Source organism: Elephas maximus, chromosome 12 (genome assembly GCF_024166365.1).
Source record: "Elephas maximus indicus isolate mEleMax1 chromosome 12, mEleMax1 primary haplotype, whole genome shotgun sequence".
Taxonomy (NCBI): Eukaryota; Metazoa; Chordata; class Mammalia; order Proboscidea; family Elephantidae; genus Elephas; species Elephas maximus.
In genome coordinates, this window is record NC_064830.1 from 58,843,721 (window position 1) to 58,868,903 (window position 25,183).

General features: G+C 61.9%; 4 protein-coding genes across 11 annotated transcripts in view; 2 read left to right on the plus strand and 2 right to left on the minus strand.

The window, feature by feature from the left end:
• The window catches only part of MAPK8IP3 (mitogen-activated protein kinase 8 interacting protein 3), a 50,199-nt gene extending 37,422 nt beyond the window's left edge, over window positions 1-12,777 (plus strand). Inside the window, exons 9-31 of one of the 2 annotated variants that reach the window (XM_049903202.1) lie at window positions 1,158-1,169; window positions 3,147-3,204; window positions 3,687-3,839; window positions 4,457-4,511; window positions 5,394-5,524; window positions 5,728-5,784; window positions 5,883-6,053; window positions 6,517-6,643; window positions 6,801-6,896; window positions 7,142-7,300; window positions 7,759-7,924; window positions 8,323-8,505; window positions 8,615-8,804; window positions 9,010-9,129; window positions 9,212-9,292; window positions 9,381-9,448; window positions 9,568-9,716; window positions 10,014-10,185; window positions 10,310-10,423; window positions 10,587-10,625; window positions 10,756-10,935; window positions 11,034-11,198; window positions 11,274-12,777. In XM_049903202.1, coding sequence (XP_049759159.1) covers window positions 1,158-1,169; window positions 3,147-3,204; window positions 3,687-3,839; window positions 4,457-4,511; window positions 5,394-5,524; window positions 5,728-5,784; window positions 5,883-6,053; window positions 6,517-6,643; window positions 6,801-6,896; window positions 7,142-7,300; window positions 7,759-7,924; window positions 8,323-8,505; window positions 8,615-8,804; window positions 9,010-9,129; window positions 9,212-9,292; window positions 9,381-9,448; window positions 9,568-9,716; window positions 10,014-10,185; window positions 10,310-10,423; window positions 10,587-10,625; window positions 10,756-10,935; window positions 11,034-11,198; window positions 11,274-11,395 — 2,768 coding nt within the window. In that variant the 3' untranslated portion in view covers window positions 11,396-12,777. Of the gene's footprint in view, window positions 1-1,157; window positions 1,170-1,970; window positions 1,989-3,146; window positions 3,205-3,686; window positions 3,840-4,456; window positions 4,539-5,393; window positions 5,525-5,727; window positions 5,785-5,882; window positions 6,054-6,516; window positions 6,644-6,800; window positions 6,897-7,141; window positions 7,301-7,758; window positions 7,925-8,322; window positions 8,506-8,614; window positions 8,805-9,009; window positions 9,130-9,211; window positions 9,293-9,380; window positions 9,449-9,567; window positions 9,717-10,013; window positions 10,186-10,309; window positions 10,424-10,586; window positions 10,626-10,755; window positions 10,936-11,033; window positions 11,199-11,273 lie in introns of both variants that reach the window. The other variant, XM_049903203.1, reaches the window with a different exon arrangement.
• A 1,562-nt stretch (window positions 12,778-14,339) lies between these two features.
• On the minus strand, window positions 14,340-15,782 carry MRPS34 (mitochondrial ribosomal protein S34). Its single transcript, XM_049903579.1, has 3 exons — window positions 15,333-15,782; window positions 15,078-15,120; window positions 14,340-14,994 (listed from the first exon to the last, which is right to left on the minus strand). Exons 1-3 carry the CDS (start codon window positions 15,651-15,653, stop codon window positions 14,702-14,704), a joined length of 657 nt encoding a protein of 218 aa, XP_049759536.1. The 5' UTR covers window positions 15,654-15,782; the 3' UTR covers window positions 14,340-14,701.
• Window positions 15,783-15,806: 24 nt separating this feature from the next.
• Window positions 15,807-19,198, plus strand: EME2 (essential meiotic structure-specific endonuclease subunit 2). Of its 2 annotated transcripts, none has more exons than XR_007519607.1 (4): window positions 15,807-16,032; window positions 16,277-16,386; window positions 17,987-18,490; window positions 18,872-19,198. XR_007519607.1 is itself a non-coding variant. In XM_049903580.1 (4 exons), exons 1-4 carry the CDS (start codon window positions 15,807-15,809, stop codon window positions 18,885-18,887), a joined length of 444 nt encoding a protein of 147 aa, XP_049759537.1. In that variant the 3' UTR covers window positions 18,888-19,198. The 2 variants fall into 2 exon arrangements, 1 of the variants encoding a protein (XP_049759537.1); XM_049903580.1 differs by having other exon boundaries at window positions 17,987-18,078.
• Window positions 18,847-25,116, minus strand: SPSB3 (splA/ryanodine receptor domain and SOCS box containing 3). Of its 6 annotated transcripts, none has more exons than XM_049903573.1 (7): window positions 24,887-25,102; window positions 22,727-22,864; window positions 20,541-20,718; window positions 20,179-20,366; window positions 19,977-20,079; window positions 19,766-19,891; window positions 18,847-19,565 (listed from the first exon to the last, which is right to left on the minus strand). In XM_049903573.1, the coding sequence occupies exons 1-7, from the start codon at window positions 24,983-24,985 to the stop codon at window positions 19,252-19,254; spliced, it is 1,146 nt and encodes a 381-aa protein (XP_049759530.1). In that variant the 5' UTR covers window positions 24,986-25,102; the 3' UTR covers window positions 18,847-19,251. The 6 variants fall into 6 exon arrangements, with proteins under 6 accessions (XP_049759530.1, XP_049759531.1, XP_049759532.1 ...); XM_049903574.1 differs by lacking the exon at window positions 24,887-25,102 and adding an exon at window positions 24,525-24,880; XM_049903575.1 differs by lacking the exon at window positions 24,887-25,102 and adding an exon at window positions 23,700-24,508.
• Between the last annotated feature and the right edge of the window lie 67 nt (window positions 25,117-25,183).

Sequence of the window (25,183 nt, forward strand, 5' to 3'; positions counted from 1 at the left end):
ACGAGTGGTGGCAGAGCCCTGGAGAAAAGGACCGCCTCAAGCTGAAGGTAATCGTGGATCCACCACGGGAAGAGCTTGGCAGTGCTGCGTTCAGCGGAAAAAGCATTTTCCCAGAGAGGGTGGTGGTGCCTTCCTGTCTTAAATTCTTCAAGAGTTGCCCTTGATCTAGAAAGAGGCCTGAGAAGAGAATATCAGATGTCAACAGTGGTCACTGGGGGAGTGGAATTGAGAGAAGGGGCACCCATTTTTTCATCTGTCCACTTTATTATTAGGATTTTTATGATCAATTGTGCATTTCATAATTTAAGTGACTTTTGAGACCGTTTCCCTTCCTGTATGAAATGGGCCAAGTCTTCTCTGGTGGAGAAGGAAGCGTTGTCTCCAGTCGCTTCTCATTTTCCCATTGGGCAGAGGAGAGACCCAAGTGGGGACTTCAGACCCCAGCCCTGTACCGCCACTCCCTGCAGCCCCTTCCCTGCAAGGTCCCCTCCCCCATGCACCCCTTTCCACTCACTCCTCCCCCACACTCCCTGTTTGGTCAGCTCCCCCTTCCTGCAAAGTGGAGCCCGTGCTCATGTCCTGTCTTCTGGTCATTGCTCCCCTGAGGGTCCCATTAAGACCTAGGCCTGACTCAGGGCCCACAAGCCCAGCCTGCCCCTCAGGGGCCGCCGTCTTGGGGAGAAGTGACCAATACCTCCCTCCAGGTCACTCTGGGTTCCTTTAGGCTGGAAACCATTGGGGCCCTTTGCTGAGCATATGCATGTACGGGTATGCACCATGCCCACAGTCCGCATGCGTATGTGCACACCACACACATGCACACACACTAGACATGCACACGTGCATATACACAGTATACACACACATGCACACTTCCCTTCACAGGCCTGAGCCATAGCCGTGGGGTCTGCAGAAGCCCAGCCCTGCTGACACAGGGCAGCTGAGAGAATAGAAGTGGTGGCCAGACTAGATTCCTGGCCTTTGGGCACTTGTTGGGAGGGGGCGGTGACATGGGCCTCTACCCCGGGCTGTGTGTGCAGTCAGGCGGTCGCACCAGCTCATCGCAGCGGTCTGTTCTCTGTACCGCCTCTGTCGGTTCCAGTCCACTGACTCTGTCTGCTTCCTTCCCCATCTGCACTTTGCTGGACGCGGCCCAGGGGAGTTCTCAGGTGTGTATCTCCTGTCCGTCCTCCCCACTCGTAGCCCAGGTTGGGGGGGGTCACACATGGGACACTCCCCTGCTGCTGTCCAGTCCTTGCTGGCTGTGTGCCTGGTCCCTCCCGACTCTGTCCAGCTGCCTGGTGCCCCGGCCCCCCAGCAGCCTACTCCCCTGCCCCCAGCTCCTGCACTGCAAGCTCATGCCAGCCTGCTCCCCACCTCCAGGCCTCCCTGTCTGGAACCACTGCTGCTAGCCTCTCCTCCAAGCCCAGAAGGCCCCACACACCGTTCCTTAAGGTCTTCTCAGCCACTGAGTGTGCAGCCAGCAGACTGGACAGTGGCAGACGGCCCCCTCTCCCTGCTCCTGGGGTGCCCCAGGAGTCAGGGGGCTGCCCACTCTGCACAGGACACCTCTCCCCATTGGGCAGACAGACACAGCCTGGTCCCTCTTCCCCACCTAGCCTCACCCCCCTGTGTTGGCAGTGACCCCTTCCCTCAGCCACACACCCACCTGGCTCTGGAAGGAGGTGTCCACTGGCCCCAGCTTCTCATCAGGCACACCCCATGCCCCCTGCCTCGTCCTTGTCCTGGGGGCAGCCCCAGAGATAAACTCGAGGGCTTTTCTGGAAGGAGTGGCCAGCCCCATCCTGTCTCCTGCCCCATCCAGTGCCTCCTGCTCCCACCCCTAACCCAGTACACCTCACCCTGAAAGACTGCCCCCTGCTGTTGACCACAGGCTTAATGCGCTTGTCTTCTCTCCCTCCACCCTGCCCTGCTTGCCGTCTCCCGTGGGATTGGGACGGCTCCCGTAGTGCGCGATGATTTTTTTGGTAAGGCAAAGGCCGTATTTCTGTGTGCTCCTCCCCATCTTATCATGCTTCATGTGCTGTTTGCTCTATTCTGCATGGTGGCAGTGGCGGCGGGTTCAGCAGGCCCTCAGGGGTGGTCCGTGGGGTGGTCTGCTTGGCAGCTGCCTCTTCTCCACCAGGGCCCCTCACAACTGCCAGGCCTGAGGGACCAAGGTGCTTCCTGGGGCAGGAAGCAGCCTCATTAGCCCTTCCGAGGCTCTGAATTCAGTGCAGGCTGCCCCCCCACCCCAGCCCCCTCGGCCTGCCTAGATAAGCCCAGTGCTGCTGCTGGGGGTGGGGCAGGCAGGACCTCACTGGAGCTGGGCAGGGCCCTGAAACCAAGCCCAAGGCTTGGGGAGGGGGGCAGGTGTACGTGTGTGGATAGATGTGACCTTGTTCTGTGGTGGCATTAGGAAGTAAAGAGTCAAGTGACTGGAGACCCAGACGTGGGTGCTCAGGCAGACTGGTCTGGGGCTGTCAGGGGGCGGCACCAGCTCTGGCCCTTTGGGCTGTGTGCTGCCTGTTGTGACCTCCACCTGCAGCTCCTCTGAGGCAGCCCCAGGGGCTCTGTCCTCCTCACTCCCCCGTGTCTTCTGCTGATCTGTCCCCTGCAGGGTTGTGAGGAGCCCCGGGCCATCCTATCTCCTGGGGAGGGCTTTCTCTGAGTTCTGTGCTGTCCCTGTCACCACACTTCTGAAGGGGGCTCCAAAAGTGTTCCCCTTGTGATGGCCTTGGTGACCACTGAGCTGGGGGGTGATGTTGGGGGGCCACCGGGAGGCCATATGTGCACCAACATCCGGAAGTAGAGAGAGAGCTGCAAGAACCACACTGAGGTGCCTCCCCAGCCAAGGAGTGACCCCTGGGCTGCTGCGCCCTCAGTCAGCGGGGACCCTGCTCAGAGCCCCCTGGGGTCCTTCCAGTGACTCAAAGGTGCTGGTGGCAAGGCTGCTGGGAGCCAGGGAGCACCCTCTCCACTTTGTATGCCCCTTCCTGAGGCCCTGCCTAGCTGTAGATGGGGACTCAGCCTGTCCGCCCCTCCTGCCGCCTAAGCATCGGTCACCACGATAGCTGTCCCAGGGGCTTCTTTGGGGCAGGGTCTGTCTGTGCAGGGCTGGGGCAAACCCACCCCTTCTGTTTCAGGGATGGGCAAGGAGGTGGGCAACCTACTGCTGGAGAACTCACAGCTGCTGGAGACTAAGTAAGGGCCCCTCTGCACACCCTGTTGCTGCATTCCCCACCGCTGACCTGCCCTCCTGGGGGTGGGCGACTCCCGGCTCTGAGCCTTGAATCTGTGTGCTCCTTGGGGTGGCTATCTCTGTAGTGGAAAGGTCTTGGGAGCAGGTTTCTTGAGGGATTTCCTTTGGAAGATTATTTTCAGGATCCTTCAACTGGGTTGGCCATAGAGCTTAGTATCCCGAGGGGATGCTTGTAAGAAAGGATTTCTTATCACTGTGGCATTGGGCACGAGCGTAAGCCAGGACAATCCTGGGTAGATCAGGACATGGTGTCCCTGCCTTACCCATGATGCGGGTTCCCCTGCTTTTCCCCGGGATGGGGTCTTCACATTTCCCCCGGGATGCAGGGTTCCTGCCTACATCCAGGCCATGGCTTCACAGATACACAGTGGAGATAGCCCTTCTGAAGGCCCCCTCGCTTAACGTGTCCTTTTGCTTTTCAAAGGAATGCTCTGAATGTGGTGAAGAACGATCTGATTGCCAAGGTTGACCAGCTGTCAGGGGAGCAGGAGGTGCTGAAGGGGGAGCTGGAGGCTGCCAAGCAGGCCAAGACCAAACTGGAGATCCGGATCAAGGAGCTGGAGGAGGAGCTGCGGAGGTCAGGGTGGGGTGCTGTCTGGCAGAAGGGAATGCCCTCCAGAGCTTGCCAGGGGAGGTGGGCCTCCCCCAGCAGGACCCCTCCACCCCATTCTCCCCAGCCCTAAGCCTCTGAATGATCCCTGTCCCTGCTTCAGTCCTGGCTTATGTTGACCCCCTGATCTCTCAGATGCTGTTCTGAGCCCTTTACCCACCCCCTCACCCCCACTCCCACTCCCACCCTCACATCTCCCACTGGGGCCCTCGATTCTCGGGAGTCCCAGTGCAGGGATATGGCTGTGCTCAGGCTCCGGGGAGTCCCCTTCAGAGGGAGGGAGGAAGGTGGGGAGCTCCAGGACCCCTGCACACCCACCTCCCTCCCAGGTTCCGGTCAGCCCAGGTTTCCTACCAGCTGTGGGCCCTGCTCTTCCCACCTGGCCCACTTGCTTCCTGGGGAAAGGCCCTGCATTTATGTGAGTGGGAACCAGCCCCACCTGGAGACAGGCCTGGGACAGCCTCCTCCCACATCTGACCACCTAGTGCAAGCCACAGGACCCAGGCCTGGGCTTCTGGGGACAAGGGGGGCGGTGGGGGGATGGCCTTCACCGCCCCCCCCCCACGGCCCCTGCTCACCTGCAGAGTGAAGTCTGAGGCCATCACTACCCGACGTGAGCCCAGAGAGGAGGTGGAGGATGTAAGCAGCTGTCTCTGTACAGAACTGGTACATCCCACCATTCCCCTGGGGGAGGGCGGGGGGCTTGGGACCCTTGTTCTCCTGTGCCTCTGGGCCCTCGGTGCCCCTCCCACAAACTCTTCACACCCTACCCTCGGGGACTCCCACCTGCAGGGTAACCAGTAGTCTTGGGTTTGGGAAAGTTCTCAGACACAGTTTCTGCCCAAAGACGAAGCTGGGCCCACAGCCACCAGGTCCTAGTGGTCACAGATGTGTCTCCGACCCCATCTGCCTACACCCCCGACACTGCACCTTGCTGAGTGAGGTTTCAGGAACGGTGCCAACATGACTGTCCTGGGGAAAGCCTATGCCCGCAGTGCAGCCACCCCTCCCTTGGGGTCTGTAGCTTGAGTGTCTTCCTCATGGGAGGACCTGCTGCCTCTCCTCCGGACCCTGAGCCAGGGCAGGGGAGATACAGCTTAAGGCCTCTCACCCCCGAAGGCTTTGCTGGCTGGGGCGAGGATCTGTCCTGCCCGGACGTTGTAGCTGGGCACATAGGGCACCCAAAAAAGAGGACCCTCCAGACAGACATCCAGGAGAAGAAGCAGGCTGGGAGGTCGCCCATGCCCCCAGTACCTGCAGAGCGCAAGGGGCTGGCATTCAGGCCTCGGCCTCCCCTTGTTGGGCTCAGGGCATAGAGCTTACTGATGGTGGACCCAGGCTGAGCCCTCCCTAGAACTTCTCCCCGTCACCTTGCGCCAGGCCCCCTTGTCAGCCTTCACCAGAGGCCCTGCAGTGTCCGGGGACCTGTAGGAAACCCCCGCACCCTGGCCTGCGGGGACAGTGGGCTGTGAGCTGGCTCCCAGGCACCCCTCACCACTGCCCTGCCTCCTCCCCACACAGGACAACATTCCCATGGCCCAGCGGCGCCGCTTCACACGCGTGGAGATGGCTCGTGTGCTCATGGAGCGGAACCAGTACAAAGAGCGGCTGATGGAGCTGCAGGAGGCCGTGCGGTGGACTGAGATGATCAGGTGAGAAGAGGAGCACCCTGGGCCGGAGCTTCCCTGGAAGGAAGTGTCGGGTCACTCAGCTGCCCTGAGCCCCTCTGGGAAGTGCTGGTGACCCCCGGTCTAGAGCTGGGACCTGGGTCCTGGGTGCACGAGCACCAGCCGGGGTGGAAGTCATTGGGGTGGTCTGTGGCAAGCCAGTATTCTCCCTGTACCCCTCCCTGCAGAGCTTCTCGAGAGCACCCATCTGTCCAGGAGAAGAAGAAGTCCACCATCTGGCAATTGTAAGTGGCGAGGCAGTGGGTGACCAGGTGGGCTAGGGGAGGTGGGGGCTGCACACCTGGGAGCTGGCCCTCACTCCTTGCACCCCTCCCTCTGGCAGCTTCAGCAGGCTCTTCAGCTCTTCCTCCAGCCCACCACCAGCCAAGCGTGCCTACCCCTCAGTGAACATCCACTACAAGTCGCCCACCACCACTGGCTTCAGCCAGCGGCGCGGCCACACCGTGTGCCAGATCTCAGCTGGGAGCCGTCCCCTGGAGTTCTTCCCTGAGGAGTGAGTGCCCCATCTGCCCTGCCCCCAGAACTAGGGGCCCCACTGCCTTGCCCATCCCCCAACAGGACTGGGCACCCCCCGCCTTGTGCATCCCTGCCCCCCAGGGCCTGGCGCCCAGGTTGGGTTTCTTCCTAGGGAATGCATTTGTGTGGAATTTTGGGTTTTTCTGGGTTTTGTAAGCCAAGCCTTGGGATCTGGGCAGTCCAGGCAGCAAGGAATACATGTGCCTGGGGCAGAGGCCCTAGGACTGTACTGGAGGGTGCTGCCAGCTGAGCCCTGGATGGACCTGAGTGTCCCCTGTGCTGGGGAGCCACCCCTGGCTCCCAGCAAATGGGCACCTGGCTGAGCAGTACAGACCTCAGTGTCTGAAGAAGGACTGGGGCAGGCCACACCATGGCGGGGGTACAGCGCGTCCCCGGACCATGCCAGAGACCACCCTGTGTCACCCCCCCGCCACACCCAGCGACTGCACATCGTCAGCGCGGCGGGAACAGAAGCGCGAGCAGTACCGCCAGGTGCGCGAGCACGTGCGCAACGACGACGGGCGGCTGCAGGCCTGCGGCTGGAGCCTGCCAGCCAAGTACAAGCAGGTGAGGTCCTGGCAGGGGCGGGGTCTGCCCACCCAGTTCAAGCAGGTGAGGAGGACCGGAGCAGGGCAGCACAGCTCGGCTGCTCTTTCGGCCCAGGGTGCCTCTGGGCCCGAGCCTGGCAGCCTGGTGCCCACAGCGCCCTGCCTTGACTTTGCAGCTGAGCCCCAATGGCAGCCAGGAGGACACACGCATGAAGAATGTGCCCGTGCCCGTGTACTGTCGCCCCCTGGTGGAGAAGGACCCGACCATGAAGGTGAATCCACGGGGCCCACGGGTGGGGCACACTGGGAGGGGACAGCCGCTTAGGGGCATGGGCCCTATCCTGGGGACTGCAGACTCAGGAGCCTGGTGGGTTTGCATTACATCCTGCAAGGTCAGGCCACCATCACGCAGCCTCCCCAGAATCCCTATAGCTGAGAGTGTGTCCCAAACTATGGGGGTGTGCTTCATGCCAGCTCTACCCCAGGTCCAGCCGGAGCTAAGTCCCTGTCCTTGCAGCTGTGGTGCGCCGCAGGCGTCAACCTGAGTGGCTGGAGGCCAAGTGATGAGGAACTTGGGAACGGGACCAAGCCAGTGCCCAGCCACGACCCCCTGACCTGCAACTGGGAGGCAGAAGGGGAGGCTTCCAGCAGCCACTCATCTCCAGAGAAGAAGAAGGTCAGGGTAGCCACAGGCCTGGGGGTCCTGCCTTCGCTACAGTCCTTGATGCTGTCACCCAAGGCTCAGGCCAGGCTCACCGGGAATGGCCAGACCAGGAGCAGCTGGCCACAGGCAGTGGCCGTGGAGGGTGGGGCTGAGCTGCCTGCTGGGAGTCTGGTGGGGTGCATCTTGCCTGTGGAGCAGTGGCTAGGAGTCCAGGAAGAGGGAGGGTAGCTCGGCATACAGCACTCCCCACCAGCTGAGGAGCGGGGTGGGAGGGCTGGGCAGGAGTAAGCAGAGAACTCTGGGGGCTTGGGGTCAGAGGCTTCAGTTAGTGTCCCAGCTTGACACAGGGCAAGGAGGGAGCTGTATGTGACGTGCATTCTGAGTCTTCACCGTCCTGGCTAGCTGTGTCCCTTGGGCCGTGGTCAGAGCTACACACCGAGGGCCCCACACTGCACCCCTCGTGCCCACAGGCAAAGGAGCTACACGAAATGGACGCCACCTCCAGCCGTGTCTGGATCCTCACCAGCACGCTGACCACCAGCAAGGTGGTGATCATTGATGCCAACCAGCCAGGCACCGTGGTGGACCAGTTCACTGTCTGCAACGCCCATGTCCTGTGTATCTCCAGCATCCCCGGTGAGTCTTACCATGGCTTCAGGGGCTGCCGGGCAAAGCTGGGGTCTGAGGAGCTCAGGGGCCACAATTAGGGCACAGAATAGAGGCCAGACCATGACTCCCCATGGACAGGAGCAGACAGCGGGGGGAGGTGGCTGTCCTGCATCGAGCAGACCCTGTCCGTGTCCAGGAGAGGCTCTCTGGCAGCCTTGCCCTACTGACAGGAGAAGGCCCCCACTTTGCACCCTCTACCATGATAAGGTCACTGGTGGGGCCACAAGTGGGGATGCCAACTACCCCCGGCAGACAGGAGCAGCCAGTTCAGGCAGGAAGCATCCTCTGTCTGAGTGGGACCACGGGTTCAGACCTGGAGAGATGGTTCATTGGTGGGAGGTGACAGTGTGGTCTCTCCCTCCCAGCCGCCAGCGACAGCGACTACCCACCGGGGGAGATCTTCCTAGATGTTGACATGAACCCTGAGGAGCCTGGCGCCGATGGCGTGCTAGCGGGCATCACGCTGGTGGGTTGTGCCACCCGCTGCAACGTGCCCCGCAGCAACTGCTCCTCCCGGGGGGACACCCCGGTGCTGGACAAGGGGCAGGGTGAGTCCCCATGCCCCAGTGCACCCCACCCCCTGCCTGGCATAAGCCCACCCTTCCTTCCACAGGGGAGGTGGCTGCCGTCGGCAACAAGTAGGTCAATCTTCCACAGGGGAGGTGGCTGCTGTCAGCAATGGGCAGGTCAACCCGGCTCAGTCCACAGAAGAGGCCACAGAAGCCATGGAGGCACCCGAGCCCGGACCCAGTGAGCCCGAGGCAGCTGCAGTGCGGCCTGGGCCCCTCACGGAGCATGTCTTCACTGACCCGGCCCCCATGCCGCCACCTAGTACTCAGCCTGGCAGGTGGGCTGTCTGAGGTGGAGAGGGAGGGGACACGTGGCTCCCCAGGGTGGTCTGTTCTTTGAGATGGGCAGAGCTGTGTCCCCATGGAGCTGGGTCCTGAGGACTTCAAATAGAGCAGACCCCTCCCAAGGCCAGCTCTGCCTGGTGGGCGGGAATATGAGGAAGCAGGCCTTTGGGCCACTGTGGAGCCAGGTCCTTTTTGCAGTGAGAACGGGCTTGAGGCTGAGGCCAGCGGTGCACAGCCAGAGCCGGAGCCCAGCGCAGGCCACACCGGGGCCAGCAGCAGCGCAGCGCCCACCATGTGGCTGGGAGCCCAGAATGGCTGGTAAAGACACATTGTGGGGCCTGCTGGGCATGGCTGGGGGCAGCACAGGCCAGCCCTCACCAGCCTCCTTCTCCACGTCCAGGCTTTACGTGCACTCAGCTGTGGCCAACTGGAAGAAGTGCCTACACTCCATCAAGCTGAAGGACTCCGTCCTGAGCCTGGTGTACATATCTGGGTAGCAGGGCTGGTGGGAGGAGTGCCAGCAGCCACACTGCTCCCAGAGCCTAAGCCTGGCTCTCTTCTTGTTTCAGGCATGTGAAAGGCCGCGTGCTGGTGGCCCTGGCTGACGGGACTCTGGCCATCTTCCACCGGGGTGAAGGTGAGGCCTGAGGAAGGGGTGGAGGGATCGATGGGCTCCCTGGGCCCCAGGCCTGCAGCAAGCATCCCTGCCCCCTGCCCTGGGAGCCAGGCCTGAGCAGTGTGTCCCGGGCCTCACAGATGGCCAGTGGGACCTGAGCAACTACCACCTGATGGACCTTGGCCACCCGCACCACTCCATCCGCTGCATGGCTGTCGTATATGACCGCGTCTGGTGCGGCTACAAGAACAAGGTGCATGTCATCCAGCCCAAAACTATGCAGATCGAGGTGAGTGGCAAGGTAGGGGGCAGGTGGGTGGGCCGAGGGTGAAGCTGGGGTGGTGGGGCCACTGAGGAGAAGGTGCTCAGAGGGGAGGGTGCTCCGGTGACTCACCTTCCTGTAGACTTGGGAGTTTTCTGGGTAGTGAGGACCTGGGCTCAGAGGCAGTAGTTTAGGTCAGTGAAGTGTGTGCCAGCTGCATCTGACACCAGCTGGGCCTCGAGAGCCAGTGCCCCTTCTGTCCCCCTTAAGCCCAGGGCTGAGTGAGCCTTGTGGACACCCACTGATGGCTGTGATGCCCCACAGAAGTCGTTTGACGCCCATCCACGGAGGGAGAGCCAGGTGCGGCAGCTGGCGTGGATCGGTGATGGCGTGTGGGTGTCCATCCGCCTGGACTCGACCCTGCGGCTGTACCACGCCCACACCCACCAGCACCTGCAGGACGTGGACATCGAGCCCTATGTCAGCAAGATGCTGGGTAAGGGGCACCGGGTGGGGTGGGGGGGTGTACATGGCAGACCCACCCACTGACCCCCAGGGTGAGGGAGTGTAGGGTGGACCCACTTGCTGACCCCTCTCACTGACCACCCCCTCCTCTCCAGGCACAGGCAAGCTGGGCTTCTCCTTCGTGCGCATCACCGCCCTGCTCATTGCCGGCAACCGCCTCTGGGTGGGCACTGGCAATGGCGTGGTCATCTCCATCCCGCTGACTGAGAGTGAGTGCACCCCACCCACCCGCCATCTAGGGCGGGCTGCAGGTTGAGGCACGGTTCACTTCTCTTTGAGCCAGGGTTGGATGGGCTCTGCAGGGGATGCAAAGGGGACATCACGCTTGGCCCCCTAGCCTCTGGTGACAACCCCTTCCTCCCTCCCTCCCAGCTGTGGTCCTACACCGAGGTCAGCTCCTGGGGCTCCGAGGTAAGTCCAGATGCTGCCGTGTGCTGGAAGGAGGCCGCCCAAATGGCTGTGGGAGGGGGCAGGCCACCGTGGGGCTCTCCCAATCCTGGTCCTCCCAGCTGGTGGTCAGCCCTCATGGGTCCATCTGCAGCCAACAAGATGTCCCCCACGTCTGGGGAGGGTGCCCGTTCGGGGGGCGTCATCCACGTGTACGGCGATGACAGCAGTGACAAGTCAGCCAGCAGCTTCATCCCCTATTGCTCCATGGCCCAGGCCCAGCTCTGCTTTCACGGGCACCGTGATGCTGTCAAGTTCTTCGTGTCCGTGCCAGGTGAGGCGGCTACCTGGCCCCCACCCACAGGGTGCAGTGGCCCTATAGTGGTGTGGGGTGGCCCGGCTGTGCTCTGAGGCCCCTTTGCCCCACGACAGGGAATGTGTTGGCCACTCTCAACGGCAGCGTGCTCGACAGCCCATCCGAGAGCCCTGGGGTCCCGGCCACGACCTTGGACACGGCTTTAGATACTGCTGAGGGCCAGAAGCTGAAGAACGTGCTGGTGCTGAGTGGAGGGGAAGGCTACATTGACTTCCGCATCGGTGAGTCGGCCAGGCAGAGCCGGACAGAGCTGGAAGGCTGCAGGCAGGGGCCACCCCTCATATGTCTTCTTGCAGGTGATGGTGAGGATGACGAGACCGAGGAGGGCGGGGGAGATGTGAGCCAGGTGAAGCCCATGCTGTCCAAGGCGGAGCGAAGCCACATCATCGTGTGGCAGGTCTCCTACACCACCGAGTGAGCTGCCACAGCTGCCATGTACATAGAGCGTCTGCCTGCTGCGGCCACCCCCCCAACCTCTCAACTGCAGCTTTCGCCTTAGGTCTGGGCCCCTCGGCAGGCAGTGTGGTGGCACAGGTTAGGCCAGGAAGGAGTGGCCGCAGGTGGCATCCAGGAGGGACCCTCTTTCCCAGCAGCTCCTGGCCAACACCAGCCCGCAGTCCTCAAGCCCCAGGGTACCACAGGGCTGGGGTTCCAGGGTGGGCCTGGCTGTGGGGAGTCCCTTCAGGTGACTCCAGCTCTGCTCCTAGGCCCCACTCCACTCATCCCAGGTATTTCCCAGGGCTGGCAGCTCACTTGGCCTTTGGACCCCCAGGCATAGGTGATCTGAATCTGTCTCCTGCCGCCGGGGTGGAATACCGACTGTGACCCAGACCCTGGCACTGCTTAAGGAAGCTGGGCCCTGACCATTGCCCGGAGAGGCAGGGCTCAGGCCACCTGGTGCCTGGACCCCCAGCTAGCCTTCCCTGGGTCTTCCCTAACCCCTCGGCCCTCACCTTCCACTTCCTGTTGCCCAAGGACAGTGGCTGGAAGGGACATAGCACCCCTCCCCTGCCCCCCAGGTTCTCCCACGCCAGAGTGCACCCCCTTGTAGGTACTGGGCCTGCCCTTCCCCAAGCCCCCAGTATGGGATTTCCCAGGCCACCAGGGCCACCCAGCTTCAGGAATAAGGGGGGACCAGCAGCCCCCACTCTGAGGTCAGTGCAGGACTAAGGCCAGCCTCAGGTTGATGAGGACGATGGTGTGCTCCCAGGTCTGCCTTGTGGAGCCCAGGCGAGGGCCCAGCTCAACTTGTGATTAAGTGCCTGGGGCTGCCATGTGGCCCAGTCTTCCTGAGGGCGGCTGGCAGAGGCTGTGGAGCAGAGTCTGAGGGCTCTAGGTGTGTGGGGGGTGGGGGTGGGCTCAGCTCCAAGGGGTGCCTCCCCAGACCACCTCCCCAGTGGACAGGCCTTGCTTGCCTCCCCCACCCCCCCAGGCCCAGGCCTTACTCTTGCCCCGTGTACAAGGCACTGAATCAGGGCAGCCTGCTCCACTGCCCTCCCTCCAACCGAGAAGCACAGACCTTGGTAGCCCCCCTCCCTGCCCAGTTGGCTGCTGTGGCACCCAAGGGGCATTGCAGACTTCTCCTACCGCCTGCCCTCTTTCCACTGTGACATATGTAAAGTCCCTTGTCTGTCCCCAAAGGATCATGAAGTGATGGGGTGAGTGGGTGGGCACCTGGAGAAGGGCCGTGGAATGATTCTCTCTAAGTTTTGGCCCTGCAAGTGACCCATGTACCTGTTCTATATGTAATAAATGTCTCTACACTGTCTTTCTGTTGCTGCACCAAGCCAGCATGGTGCTATCTTCACTTTATTGTGAAAAATGAAATGGCTGGACCACACCTGGGGCCCAGAAGCCTGGGCTGTATTTCCAAGTGTGCTGTAAGCACTGGGGACAGGGGGAGGGTCTGACCCTTCTGAGCAGCTCATGGAGCAAGGATGCGTTATCTCAGATGGGGCTTGGGTAAGGGCTTGGCGGGTCTTGCCCCGGGGGAAGGCCATGAGGGTACATGGCCTCTGTCAAAGAAGGGAGTTAATGCACCAGCAGAGACGGGTTGGGGCCCAGCTGTCTGCGCCATGTTGCCATGTCCACCCAGCTGTGCACAGGCCCTAGAGTACTAGCATCGGCAGGGCTGGGCCGCCCTCAGTGGGCTACTCATACAGCCAGTGTGCGGCGCTATCCTCCCAGCACAGGAGCTCCTGGCCACGGAACCACAGGGCAATCTCGCAGCCCGCACTCTCCACCGAGTCGCTGCCGTGAATCATGTTCCTGTGGGGAAGAGCGTGGGTCCTGTGGGGTTGGCCACCGGCAGAGCCTCGACCAGGCTGAGGTGGGGGTCGGAAAGGGGCTCAGGCTGCTTCGCGCGGGCTTGAACAATCTCAACACAGAAATCCCCTCGAACGGTGCCCGGCGCGGCATTGGCCGGGTCTGTGGCCCCGATAAGCCCCCGCAAAGTGTGCACCACATGCAGCCCCTGCCACACCTACAGCGGAGGGGGCGGCAGTCAGCGCGGGTTTGGCCCAGGAGGCCCCGCACCCCCGCATGTGGCGCACCAGGCGGCCGGAGAAGGGCCGCGCGCGCAGCTCGGCGTAGTGTTCGCGCAGCTCCTCTGAAGCCTACGGAAAACGACAGGTCAGCCACTAGCCCCACCGGTGACCTGCCACTGCCCCACTGGGGACCTGCCGAAGCCCCGGGCCAGCCCTCACCTGCATCAACTTCAGCGCCACCAGCTTGAAGCGTCCCCCCACCTGACCCAATAGCTTCTGGCCTGGGCCCGGTACCCTCACCCTGTACCTCGTACACCCCGCCCAGAGCCTGGTACCCTCCACCCAGCCCCCAGGTGTCCTGGGCCTGCGCCGCTCACTCCCCGGGAAGAGGTTGGCGAGGATGGTCAGCACCAGGCAGATCATAACAGCGATGGTGGCCGAGAGGACCGAGTGCTGACTCAGTGCAGTGGGGGGTGCCTGGGCAAAGCGGGGCCTGGGCTTAAAGAGGCCGCTGCTGCCCCGTCTGATGCTTCTCCCTCTGCGGGTGCCAGTGGAGATGCAGGACACTAAAGTGAGGTGGCCTGTGGAGCTCCGGACTCTGCAGCTGTCACCTCCTTCCCGGAACCCAGGGCATGGGCGGCAGAAGGGCGCTGCCATACAGCTCGAGCCTGCAGTGCGCATTGCCTTCCCCAACAGTTCAGGTCTCCCCAACCATCCCTCCGCACAGCTTTCAGTCCTGGCCCCCCATCACCCAGAGTGGCTGTCCCACTGCATTGTGGGCCTTCCCCCCCCCACCCCCCGCCCCACGCAATCCGTCAGACAACACGCTTCTAGCCCTCAAACCCCAAACTCAGAGAAACCACAACGCAGGCTACTTCGGTGGCCTTTATTCACGTCCAGAGCCCGGGTCTAGGCACAAACAACATGCAACGGAAGGAAGCCCAGGAAGAAGTAGAGTGCGCTCTGCGCCGCGTCCACCACGGGCCCCTAGGCCCGCTAGCCCCCATGCTTCCAGTTTGCCCTAGCAGCCCCCTCTTGGTCTCAGACCTAAGTGTCCAGGAGATAGGAGATGCAGGATCATGCCCACCCCACCACCCAGCCAGAAAAGCACACCCTCCGAAAATCAGGTATGGCCAGAAGGTCTATTCAAGTTCTAGGGGCTGACAGGTGAACCCAGAGGCCTTTTCCTTCCTCACCGGGGCCTTGCTGCACTGGAGCTGCCTTCCGATTCTGGCACTTTAGACTGGGGTGCCCTTGGCCTTGCCCTTCACCTCCTGTTTTGCCGGGTAGTCCCAGGGGCTGATGTGTACCCTCTCCAGATTCAGCATGGGCTCCTCTATGCTCTGGTCCCTGCTCTTCTGCCGATCGGCCAATATCATGGCCCTGAGGAGGGGTGGGTAGGGCACGGAGCGCCGGAGGTCCTCGCTGGCTGGTGTGAAAGTGGTGAAGGCCGCCTCTTCGTGCTTGGGCACCAGCCGCCAGTCGTGGTACATGACCTGCTCGATCTCCCGGGTCTCACTTTCCGTCTGGCCTGGGGAAAGAGAGACAAGGTTCAAAGCACCCTTTCTTAACCATCTGCGCCTGTGCCCACTGTGCAGTCCCCCCAAGCCTTACCTCTGAAGGTCAGAACGCCCCAGGCTTTTCCGTGGTCCAAGCTCTGCAAAGCAGGTAAAAGCAGGTCAGCTCGACAAGCTCAGCACCTACCTCCTCCTCAAAGGTTCAGTGGGGCGCCTGTCCCGGAGTCGGGTGGAGGAGAGAGGGCAGTGTTGCCCCACGGAGCTCCGAGCTCAGAACGGGCCGGCCTGGTCCAGGCGTGAAGCGCGGATGCGGTGCACGAGTGGGGGGCTGGGAAGGAGGGCGCACACGCACCTGCGCGGTGTAGTCTGGCCGCACCCGCGTGAGGCGCCAGTAGCACGGCTCGTCATGCTGCCACAGCCAGGACTTGCGCGTGACGAGGCGGCCGAGGCCGAAAAGCGGCAGGCGGCCGAGGAGCTGCAGGAGGCGGCTCTCGCGGCGCACGTCAGCCCAGGCCCGCGGGGGCAGCCGGCGGCCCGAGAGAGGCCGTGACAGCGTCTCGTAGTCCAGGGCATAGCGCTGCGAGTCGCGCGGCCGCTCCCGCAGCTCGCGCAGGGCCCGCACACGCCCGGCCAGCTCGGCGATCAGCCGCGGCCGAACTTTCTTCCGCGCCATTGTCCGCCCGCACTGACAGTCCGCGTCCTCAGCGCTCCGGCCGAGGGCCGCCGCCGGTGCGCGCTGCGAGGCCCGCCTGGCGCCGGAAACGGCCGGTGTCTCCGGTAAACGCGTCCGGGTGCGGCCGGAAGCGAAGGCGAAATAGGGCTGCCCATGGCGAAGGCCAGAGCCGGCTGGGCCGCTGGGTTTTTGCGCGGAGTCCGGGGCGGTGGTCCATGGGGGGACCCGACCTGGGAGATCTCAGACTCGGACACCGAGGGCCCTGCCGGCGCTGAGGCCGCCGCGAGGGCCCGAGACCCGGCGGAGGAGCGCAGGGCGGCGGCCGAGGCTCTGCGGCCCGAGCCGGCCCTGAGGCGCTTGGCGGTGCGCGTGGACCCAGGTGCGGACGGGAGCAGCCCGGGGTCGCTTCTGCTTGGAGCTCGGCACTGGGGACCAAACTCCCTTTTAGCCTCCAGTAGGAGTGGTAAAAGGGGCGCCTCCTGCCCGGAGCTTGGCCGGCCTTCCCAACCGTGCCCGCCGTTGCTCCGGGCAGCTGTTGCACTCTCTGCTGGCTGTGGGTCTCCCCTGGAGGGATGGCGTGACGGACGGAGCTCGCGCTCTCTCTCTCTTCCATATCACCCTAGCCATCCTGCAAGATGCTGGCGCTGACATCCTGCTGGAGGCCCTGGGCTCCCTGGTCTTCGAGCACCGCGTCGAGCCCCAGCTCCGAGCCCGGAGCCTCAGCTGGAGCCGCGTGAGCCCGGACCCCTGCCCCTGCCCCTGCCCCTGCCCCTGCCCCTGCCCCTGCCCCTGCCCCTGCCCCTGCCCCTGCCCCTGCCCCTGCCCCTGCCCCTGCCCCTGCCCCTGCCCCTGCCCCTGCCCCTGCCCCTGCCCCTGCCCCTGCCCCTGCCCCTGCCCCTGCCCCTGCAGCGTGAGTTTCAGGGTTAATACCCACAGGAGCCCTGTCTCTTCGGCGACTTGGTCTTCTGTATTTCTGGTGTCACTCCACTCTCCAAGGTGCCCTGGGAAGTAGCTGAGGCAATTGTGTATACCTTGAAGATGGGTACCTAAGAGGGAGACACTTCAAGTGCGTGATGCCAAGTCACTCAGCTAGTTGGAACAGGGCTGGGGTTCAGGTCAGGCATTTGCCCCCAGGAACGTTCCAGCCCCTTGTAGGCAGCCCACTCCTTTCCCGCAGGGCTCATAGGCATGGACTGGCTTTGGCCTTCGCTGGGCTGTACGGAGTGGGCCTGGCCTCCGGTTGCCTGTGGGTGAGCTGCAGAGACTGTTGGTGTGGCAGCTGTGTCCTGGGTGTCCCAGCAGATCTCCCCTGAGGGTTGGGCTGAACACAAACAGGAACTGCTGTTGCTGTTGGAACCAGAAGAGTTTCTGCAGGGTGTTGCCCAAACGTCCCCAGTGCTCCCCCCAGCCCTGCTCCACTGGAGATGGGCCAGCCAAGAGCATTTGCTGCCTGAGTGCCTGGGTAGCTTTGGACTCGTCCCTGGTCACTGGGTTCTCAGCTGTGGGCAGAGCGGGAGTGGTAGCTGCTCCCAGAGAGCAGGAGCCAAAATAAACGGGGTCTTTAGATAGCAGGGGTCAGGAGTCCAGTGTCACCTGGCAAGAGGGGGCCTAGGGACTGCGGTTGGAGATGCCAGGCAGGGATGTGGTGGCTGCAAAGTGTGATGGCCACTTGCCGGCCTTGGTTGAAGAACTCAAGAGCACTCAGCCGGCCACACCGGAGCACCATCAGGCCCTCCCCCTGGGCTGAGTCTCCCTGTTCATCACGAGCCTGGTATGGACCAGGTGGAGGCCAGGTGTTGAGGGGTTCAGCGTGACCTGCAGGCTTCCAGAGGCATCCTGCTGCCCAGCTCTCTGAGGCACTTGTGCATTCTGGCTTGCAGGTGTCCAGCCCAGCATGCTCGGTGCCCTGGACTTGTCCTGAGATCCCCATCCGCCTTTACCTGGCCATCATCGATCCCCTCAGTGGGGCTGCCTGGGAGGGTGGGGTGCCCGCACCTTCCCTCTGAGCCCCCACTCCCCTGGGTGGGCTCAAGGAGGGTGGGACTGGTGGGATGTGGGAGCCAAGGCTGGTCCCTTTGTCCAGGTCTCACTGGCACAGTGTCCAGGGCGTGAGGCAATTGCCAGAGGGTTCAGTGGTGCCCCATGCCGAGGGGGCCATTGGCTGGCCCCAGGTGAAGGTGAGAGTCATCTGGATTGGGCAAGGCAGCTGACCTCAGTCCCAGCGCTTGGACTGTCACGATGCCCAGCAGGGCCAGGTTTGGTCCTGACTGGCATAGGTAGTTGGTCTCAGCAGGGTCCCCAAAGGAGCCCCCACCTATTGCTCCCCCTCACAGGCCCTGGTGCTCCTGCAGTTCTCGTTGGGCCTGGACATGCTACTGGAGACCTCCTGGCAGGAGCTGAGCAAGCACTTGTGTGCCTCCCCAAAGTAGGCTGGGCTGGGTGGTGGAAGGACATGGTGGGTGGTGGCAGGGAGGCCTGGTGGAGCTGCTGGGGATGGCAGGCAGTGGGAGGGCTTAGGGCCAGAGCCTCTGGAAGGATACCCACACCCCCATCTGCAGCCAGCTCCAGGAGTCCCAAGCCTTGTCCTTCTGCATAGCCAGGTGCCAGGCAGCCAGCAAGCGGGCACCAAGAGACAGCAGGGGGGCTGCAGGGGACTTGGTGGCACCAGATCAGGCAGTTCAACCGAGTCAGCCCCGCAACCCTGATCTCCTGTTGGACCTGTGTTCTTGAACACACCATCTCCAGCCAGCATGCCACATGGAGAATAGGGGGCACAGGAGACCACCGCCGCCTACAGAGATGGGACGCTGGATACCCTTGGCCTGGGATGGCTCTTGGTCTGTGTCTGGCTTGGGCGGGGCAGGGCGGGGCGGGGGTGGTGGTAGACACCAGGGGAAGTTCTCAGATCACTGGGCTGAGAAAAGGGGTCAGGCAGGCTGAAGGGTTCTGGGGGGCAGTGTGCTTGCCCAGCCCCGCCCATGCTGCCTCCTCCAAGTGCCAGAATGGAGGCCCCTGGAGGAACCCCTTGGGGTGTGGCACCTGTTCCTGGGAAGCTGGGGCCACACTCTCAGAGGGAGGACAGGACTCATCCCCACCCCGGGCAGAATCAGACCCACAGGAGAAATACCACTGAGACACATGAGCTTACTGGGTCTTAGCCTGGCCGCATGTAATCCTACAGCTATCACGGGTGTCAATAGAAACTGTGTTTATTACAGTGATTTACCTTTCTGAGAAGGAGGAGCAGCAGCTGACAACATGCAAAGCAGTGAAAAACAGCCTGAGGCCTCCAAGGCCTGAGAAGCAGGAACATTGGTGCTAGCCAGGCCTTCCTCTACTGCTGGTGGCCAACAGTGACCACCTAGGAGCATCGGGGAGAGAAGCAACTGCCCCCACTGGCACCAACAGAGCAGACGTGGACGATCACATGGCCAAGTGGCCCTGGACCCTGCAGAAAGGACTGTCCCAGGCTCTGGGAGCAGGTGGACAACCCAACAGACTCAGCCCAACTCGTCCCTGTCCTGTTGCCCAGAGTGTGGCCAGAAGGAAGGGACAGAAGACGGTCCTGGCTGAGAAGCAGTTTTCATCAGAAAGGAAGTCAGGTCCGTCGGCAGTGTTTCCTCTGGCAAGGCCTGGTCTCAGGGCTGGGTGCGGGTGGCCAGCAGAGGCTGCAGCTCATGCTCAGCACCCAGCCCAGCTTGTTGTGCAGCACCTGCTTGAGGCCGGGGGGCAGGGGCAGACCCTCGAGCGTGTCCCCGGAGTTGGGTCGCAGCTGGCGCAGGCGGTAGCAGCACAGGTACTGCAGTGAGGTGGAACTGGCGCAAGAGCGGATCACCTTCATGCTGCTCTTGGCGGCCGTGGAGCACACCATTGGGTAGAACTTCTTGTTCTGCAGCCTGGTGGCTGCCACGCCTTCAAGAGAGGCATGGCTGATTGGTCCCTCCCCAACCCCACTCTGAGGTGGAGATGGAGCCTCAGCCAACTGTGAGGACACGTGGTGGATCCACACTCGGTACCATGGGACCCTGTGGCTTGGACCTTCCCTGTCCCACTGCCCCGCCCTCAGGGGCCTGGGACCCAGGCTCCTGCACAGATGGCCTGGGCACCCTTACCTATGCACTTGCGGTTCTTGAAGAAGGTCAGTTTCCCATGCCAGGTGTCCAGATGCACACCAATGATGGAGCCCTGGCCAAAGCGTGATGAGAAGCTCATCTTGTCTCCCTTGTGGTGGAGGAGCCCTGGGTGCAGCCGGTGGGGGTGAGCCCAGAAGCAGGGTGGGGGGGCACCAACCCAGCCCCACTGCCCCCCCACCCCCACACGCACCCGTGTACGAGAGGCCCCAGCTGTCCTCATCCCTGCCCAGCAGGCTGCAGAAGGTGTGGTGGTACTTGTCCAGGTCCACATCTGACGTCCCAATGCCTACCATCTAGGAACAAGGCCAGGAGAGGGGCACATGGGGCTGGGGCTGATCCCGCACGCCTCACCTGGGGCCAATCCCCGCGTGTCTCTGGCAGTCAGCACTCACCATGTCAGTACCATAGACAGGCGAGGTCATCTTGATCTCCCAGAAATGCTGGCCCTCACCCAGCTCCTTGGTGCCCCGGATGGCTGCTGTGCCACAGCTGTATTCCACATGGAAGCTGACTTTGCGATTATCGCAGCTCAGGAGGGTGGCTGAGGACTTGTTCAGGTCATCCCAGACCCAGTCAAAGTCTGCAGGGGCGAAGGGCCAGCTGAGGTGGGCAGGGAGCCCCTCTCCCCCACCCTCCCCTCAACCTCCCCCAGTGCTCACGCTTATCCTCCTCCTTGTATGTCCCCCCTCCCCCAACCTTCCCAAACACTCATCCTCCCTGCAGGTCCTCCCCCAAGTCCTCCCCACGCACTCACGCTCGTCCTCCTCCCCACAGCGGCAGTCTTTGCCGCTGTGGGTGCTGTGCCGGCCGCCGCAGAAGGAGGCCTCACTCTGGCTGTCGCAGTCACAGAAGGACTCCCCGGTGACCGGCACAGCGCTGGGGATGGATGGCGGCAGGGACAAGAACTCAGGGTCGGAGTCTGAGTCGCTGTGCTGGGAAAGAAGGCAGGCTGTTCCCACCTCTGGCCTGCAGCCCTGTGCCAGCCCCTCCACACCCACCCTGCTGCACAGCCCCCTTGACGAGGCCCCTGCTGCAGCTTCCAGCTTCTGGGTATAGAAAAGTACTAGTCAGCTGAGCTGCCCCTACAGGACCCAGCCAGACACTCGGGTCCTTGTGCAAAGCTTGTCACACCCAATAGCCGAGTCACCCACAACCCCTCCTGGGGGCCAGCCAGCCTGCTTAGGGGTCTCTGAGCTGAGTCATCCTGCTCTGAAGCTATGCAGTGCCTCCAGTCTCCACACCTGAGCAGGTGGAGAGAGCCCCTGCCTGAAGCTCTGCGGCTCACTGGCCGCCACTGGGCTTTGCTTCTCCCCCCGCCCCACCACCACTCCACACTCTGCACCTAGACCCAAACAAGCTTTTAAAACACGCTACCGTGACACTCCGCCATGTCCCACCGCCCCCATCATGCCGTTCCACCACGCCCTAGAGTACCCGTGCCCCATCGAATCCTTCAAGAGCTCCCAGCCCAGATCTGCCTTCTGAACTCCACCTTCACTCCTCCCATGTGCAGCACGTGACCTCAGGGTCCCCCACCTGGGTCTTCCGATGCTCCTCCTCAGACCACCATTCCCCGGCTTTCTTCTTCTTATCCCTGAAACTCATCTGTCACCTGTCCCCTGACAAGGGAAGCCCAGCCCTTCTGTCTCTTTCCCGTCACACTCCAGGGCCCAGCACCATGGCCACACAGCAGCTAAACCAACTGAGCAAATAAACAGCAAAACGGGCATCTGCTGTGTCTCAAACCCATCACGGATGGACAGACAGACAATCATAAAGAAGACTGCAGGAGCTGGGGAGAGGAGAGGATGGGCCCAGGAAGAGAAGACACGGAGCCACAATGGTCGGGCTGGCAGGTCTGTTTTGAGAGCCGACTTAAGAATGGGACATGGTCCCATCTGCAGAATGGTCGCCACAGCAGGCCACGCAGGCCTAAGGGACTGCATCCCATTGCAGGGAATGGGACCCTCCACCCTAGGCTGAGGCCTCTGCCTCCTATGAACTAAGGAAGGGTATGTGTGCTATTCACCCCAGACACACTCACAGGCATGCAAGACCCATTAGGTGACAGGGGACAAAAAGCATGTATGTGTCACATCTGTACCATCAGTGGTCACATTCTGCATCCCACAGCAGTGAGTCTGTGCTCCAGACCACATGGTCAGTGTGGGGGCAGGGCAGGAGTGCAGGCCAGGCCTTCCCCTGGACAGCTCCCAAGGCTCACCAGCCACTCTCTGGGGGGACAAGGGGCCACTGATCTGGAGGAGAGGCACCCGCCCCTCCCAGCCCGGGGCACCTGTGCTGAGCAGAGGCCAAAGTCACCTCGGGCAGCCCTGCAGAAGACAGCTGGGGTGATTCAAGCTGGCTCCTACTCTGAGAGATGGAACCTATTCTTCTCCTGGCCTCACCAAACCTTCACCCACATGCTCTGCCTCTCCATGCTGCCCCTGCTGGGGCCAGAAAACCTGAACTGGGAGACAGATGTTCTCTGGACTGCCTCCTTGTTCCCACGGAGAGGCTCACATGGTAAGAAATTCTGATCATCAAGAACCAAAGCTCTTTTTCATGCACACGTACAGAACACTGTGTGTCTGGACAGGCCAAGGAAACATCTAGAAAGACATTCGCCAAGTTAACAATGGCTCTCTTCTGGAAATGAGTTGGATGCATGAAATTGAAACATTTTTGTTGGCCACAATCCCCAGTGTGCAGCCTCGCCCCAGTGTGGTCTTTGCAAGACAGAAGAGTGTTATTAAGGAGAACCTGGCACCTGTGCTGGGGCCCAGCCTCAGGGGCCTTCACTGGGTTGAAGAGCCTTGTCAGGCAGAGCATGCCCAGGGACAGTGGGACCTGGGCATCCATCCTCTTTCATCCCTGTCTAGGTCATGCCTGCTTCTCCACACCTCAGTCCAGCAGCACCCCCTCCTCACGGGGACCTACCTGCCCATCAGAGTCATAGCCCCAGTTAGCAGTGCCTGCCAGAGCCACAACCCGGGCATCGGCATCTCGGCGGGCTGCACTCAGGACAAAATGCCATGCCCGGCTGCTCCGGGGCCGCCTGGCCATGGCGGAGAGGACCTGGAAGAAAACACAGACCCCGAGAAAGGAAGGAAGACTCAGGATGCTGGACTGTCTCCCAACAGCCCTCTGTACTCTGTCCTTCACCCCTGTGCAGGCTCCCAGCTGCCCCTGCGGGCTGTGCCCACAGACCCACCCAAAGGTGGAGGTGTTCCCGGGCCACACGGATCCCATGGTCAGAGCTCCAGAACTCTCCACACAAGCCCACACCTCACTCCAGTATCTGAGTACCTCAATGAAAACCAGGCAGATGGTGTGCAAAACCTTCCACAAGTCCATGACTCTCCACGGCACATCTCAGCCCATCTCCCTCTGAGCTCATCCTCACCTACCCCACGTCTCACCCACTTGCACTTCAGGCATTTCCAGCCTTGGCTGACTCCTCCTCCTCCAGTGTCCAGTTTGGCAAATGAAATCTCCAAGCACGTAGTTCCTCATGCCAGACATCCCTGACACCTCCTCCATCCCCTCATGGCCCGCATCAACTCAGTATCTCCAAGCCCTGACTACCTCAACTCGTCCATGTTCTTCACCTCCATCCCAACCCAGGACCTCCCCTGGACCACACATCTGTCTGCCTCACCCTCCTCCCAGATCCTTAACACACAGCCAGACTTGCTCTTGAAAAATTAATCTGAATCTTACCATGCCTTCAGGCCTTCCCATTATTCTTAAGATAAAATGCAGAATTCTACAGAGCCTCCAGAGTTCTCAGCTTCCCCAAGCCATACTGGCCTTGGTTCAGTGACCAGCTTTCTCCTACTCTTCTCTCACTGCTGCTCTGATTACCACGGTCCTACTGAAACAGGCTGCTCAGCCATATCCTGAACAGTACCTGTGCCATTTTTCCCCTTCTTCTTTCCCTTCCCAGGCTGTCTCTGTTTCCAGGTAGGATTTTCCTGTTAGCTCCTCCAAAAGGTTAACCAGTGTTTCCCCTAGGACCTTGGAAAACAAGTGATATGGATCTAATAAGCCTGTCAACAAGATGAAGCTGATGGGATAATAGCAGGAAGAGATCAACATGTTTGAAACCAAACAGAAAGAGAATGCACATTCCACGAGTTCCTAAAACTTATAGCCCCTTTTCCCTTGAAAACCCTAGCTGACCTGTAGTTCTGAGAGACAGACAGCTAGCTTTAGGAGATCATTCCCCTCTGCCTCCATATATCGGTAAATACCGGTATATCTAATAAACTTCTTGCTACCCACCTCACCCGGTCTCAAGAATTGGCTGTTTGCAGCATGCGGCTAACTAGGGAAATTGTGGTAACACTACCTTCCGTTATCAATTCCACCCAACCTAAAGCAATATGTGGCCTTCCGTGATGGTGTATACCTGCCTCTCCCTCGGGCGGGAAAGCCTACAAGGCCCCTGCCAGACACCCAAAAGGTGCCTTGTCCGCTGAATGAATGAGCTGGGTGGGGGGGGGGGAGGCGGGGGGGAAGGCCCTCCCTAGCCTGAGCCACTGGTTCCTGGTGATGGGAGTCCTGCTGTTCTCCATAAACATCTGGCCTGCACCAGAGCCTCCAGTCTCCAACTATGGTTGGAGCAGTTACAATCGGCCCCAAACGGCTTAATCGCTATTCGCTACACTGGTACCACACAGTGGGCGCCACGTGACCCAGACTGAATGAATGACCCAACGAGCTTGTCACCCACAGCGAAGTCCCGACAACACGCTCCCCAATCTTCACGTAACCGGACGGTCGCCATATCCCGATTCTCGCGAGCTCGTACTGATTTCAGTTTCGGGGTGCCGTTTCCGGAAGTTACCCCCCAAATCGGGGGGGAGGGCCCCCTAACCCGAGGCAGTGCGCAGAGCGCCCGACGCAGCCGTCCTTCCGGGGCCCCGGAGATGGACGAGGGTCTAAGAGGGAGCGCGGCCCGCCTGGTGGCCGCGGACAAAGCGCAGGGCGGGCTGGGAGCAGGCGCCGTGCCCGGGTAGCCGGAGGAACAAAGGTTGGGCGCGCCCTCCCGAGCCCGCGACGCCAGGGCAGGCCCGGCCGCGCCGCCGCGCTCACCTGGCGCTGCTCTGCCTCCGCCGTCGCCGCGCTCCCTGCCCGCGGTGACCTACTTTCCGCTCCGAGCGAGACGTCAACAATCCCCGCCCCGCGCCGCATTGGCCGGCCCGCGGGAGGCGGGCTCCAGCTCAGGCTTGGACCGGGGGTCGGGACTCGCGGGGCACGGCTCCTGCCGATAGGCTGCAGGGCCCGTTAGTCCCGAACCGAAGTCTCCATTGGCCACGCCTGAATCCGTCGGAGAGAAGGCCCCCGCACCCATTGGGCGCGGATTGCGGGAGGGAGGCGGTCCCAACTTGG

Coding starts and splice junctions, on each gene's coding strand:
- MRPS34 (XM_049903579.1), bottom strand. CDS start 15,653: ATGGCGCGGAAGAAAGTTCGGCCGCGGCTGATCGCCGAGCTGGCCGGG. Junction 15,121..15,332: donor GGCCAGACTACACCGCGCAG/GTGCGTGTGCGC, acceptor CCTGCTTTGCAG/AGCTTGGACCACGGAAAAGC. Junction 14,995..15,077: donor GGGCGTTCTGACCTTCAGAG/GTAAGGCTTGGG, acceptor CTCTTTCCCCAG/GCCAGACGGAAAGTGAGACC.
- EME2 (XM_049903580.1), top strand. CDS start 15,807: ATGGCGAAGGCCAGAGCCGGCTGGGCCGCTGGGTTTTTGCGCGGAGTC. Junction 16,033..16,276: donor GGCGGTGCGCGTGGACCCAG/GTGCGGACGGGA, acceptor ATATCACCCTAG/CCATCCTGCAAGATGCTGGC. Junction 16,387..17,986: donor GGAGCCTCAGCTGGAGCCGC/GTGAGCCCGGAC, acceptor TCCCCCTCACAG/GCCCTGGTGCTCCTGCAGTT.
- SPSB3 (XM_049903571.1), bottom strand. CDS start 23,143: ATGGACTTGTGGAAGGTTTTGCACACCATCTGCCTGGTTTTCATTGAG. Junction 19,892..19,976: donor CTGGGGCCTCTCGTACACGG/GTGCGTGTGGGG, acceptor GGCTGCACCCAG/GGCTCCTCCACCACAAGGGA. Junction 19,566..19,765: donor CAAGAACCGCAAGTGCATAG/GTAAGGGTGCCC, acceptor CCTCTCTTGAAG/GCGTGGCAGCCACCAGGCTG.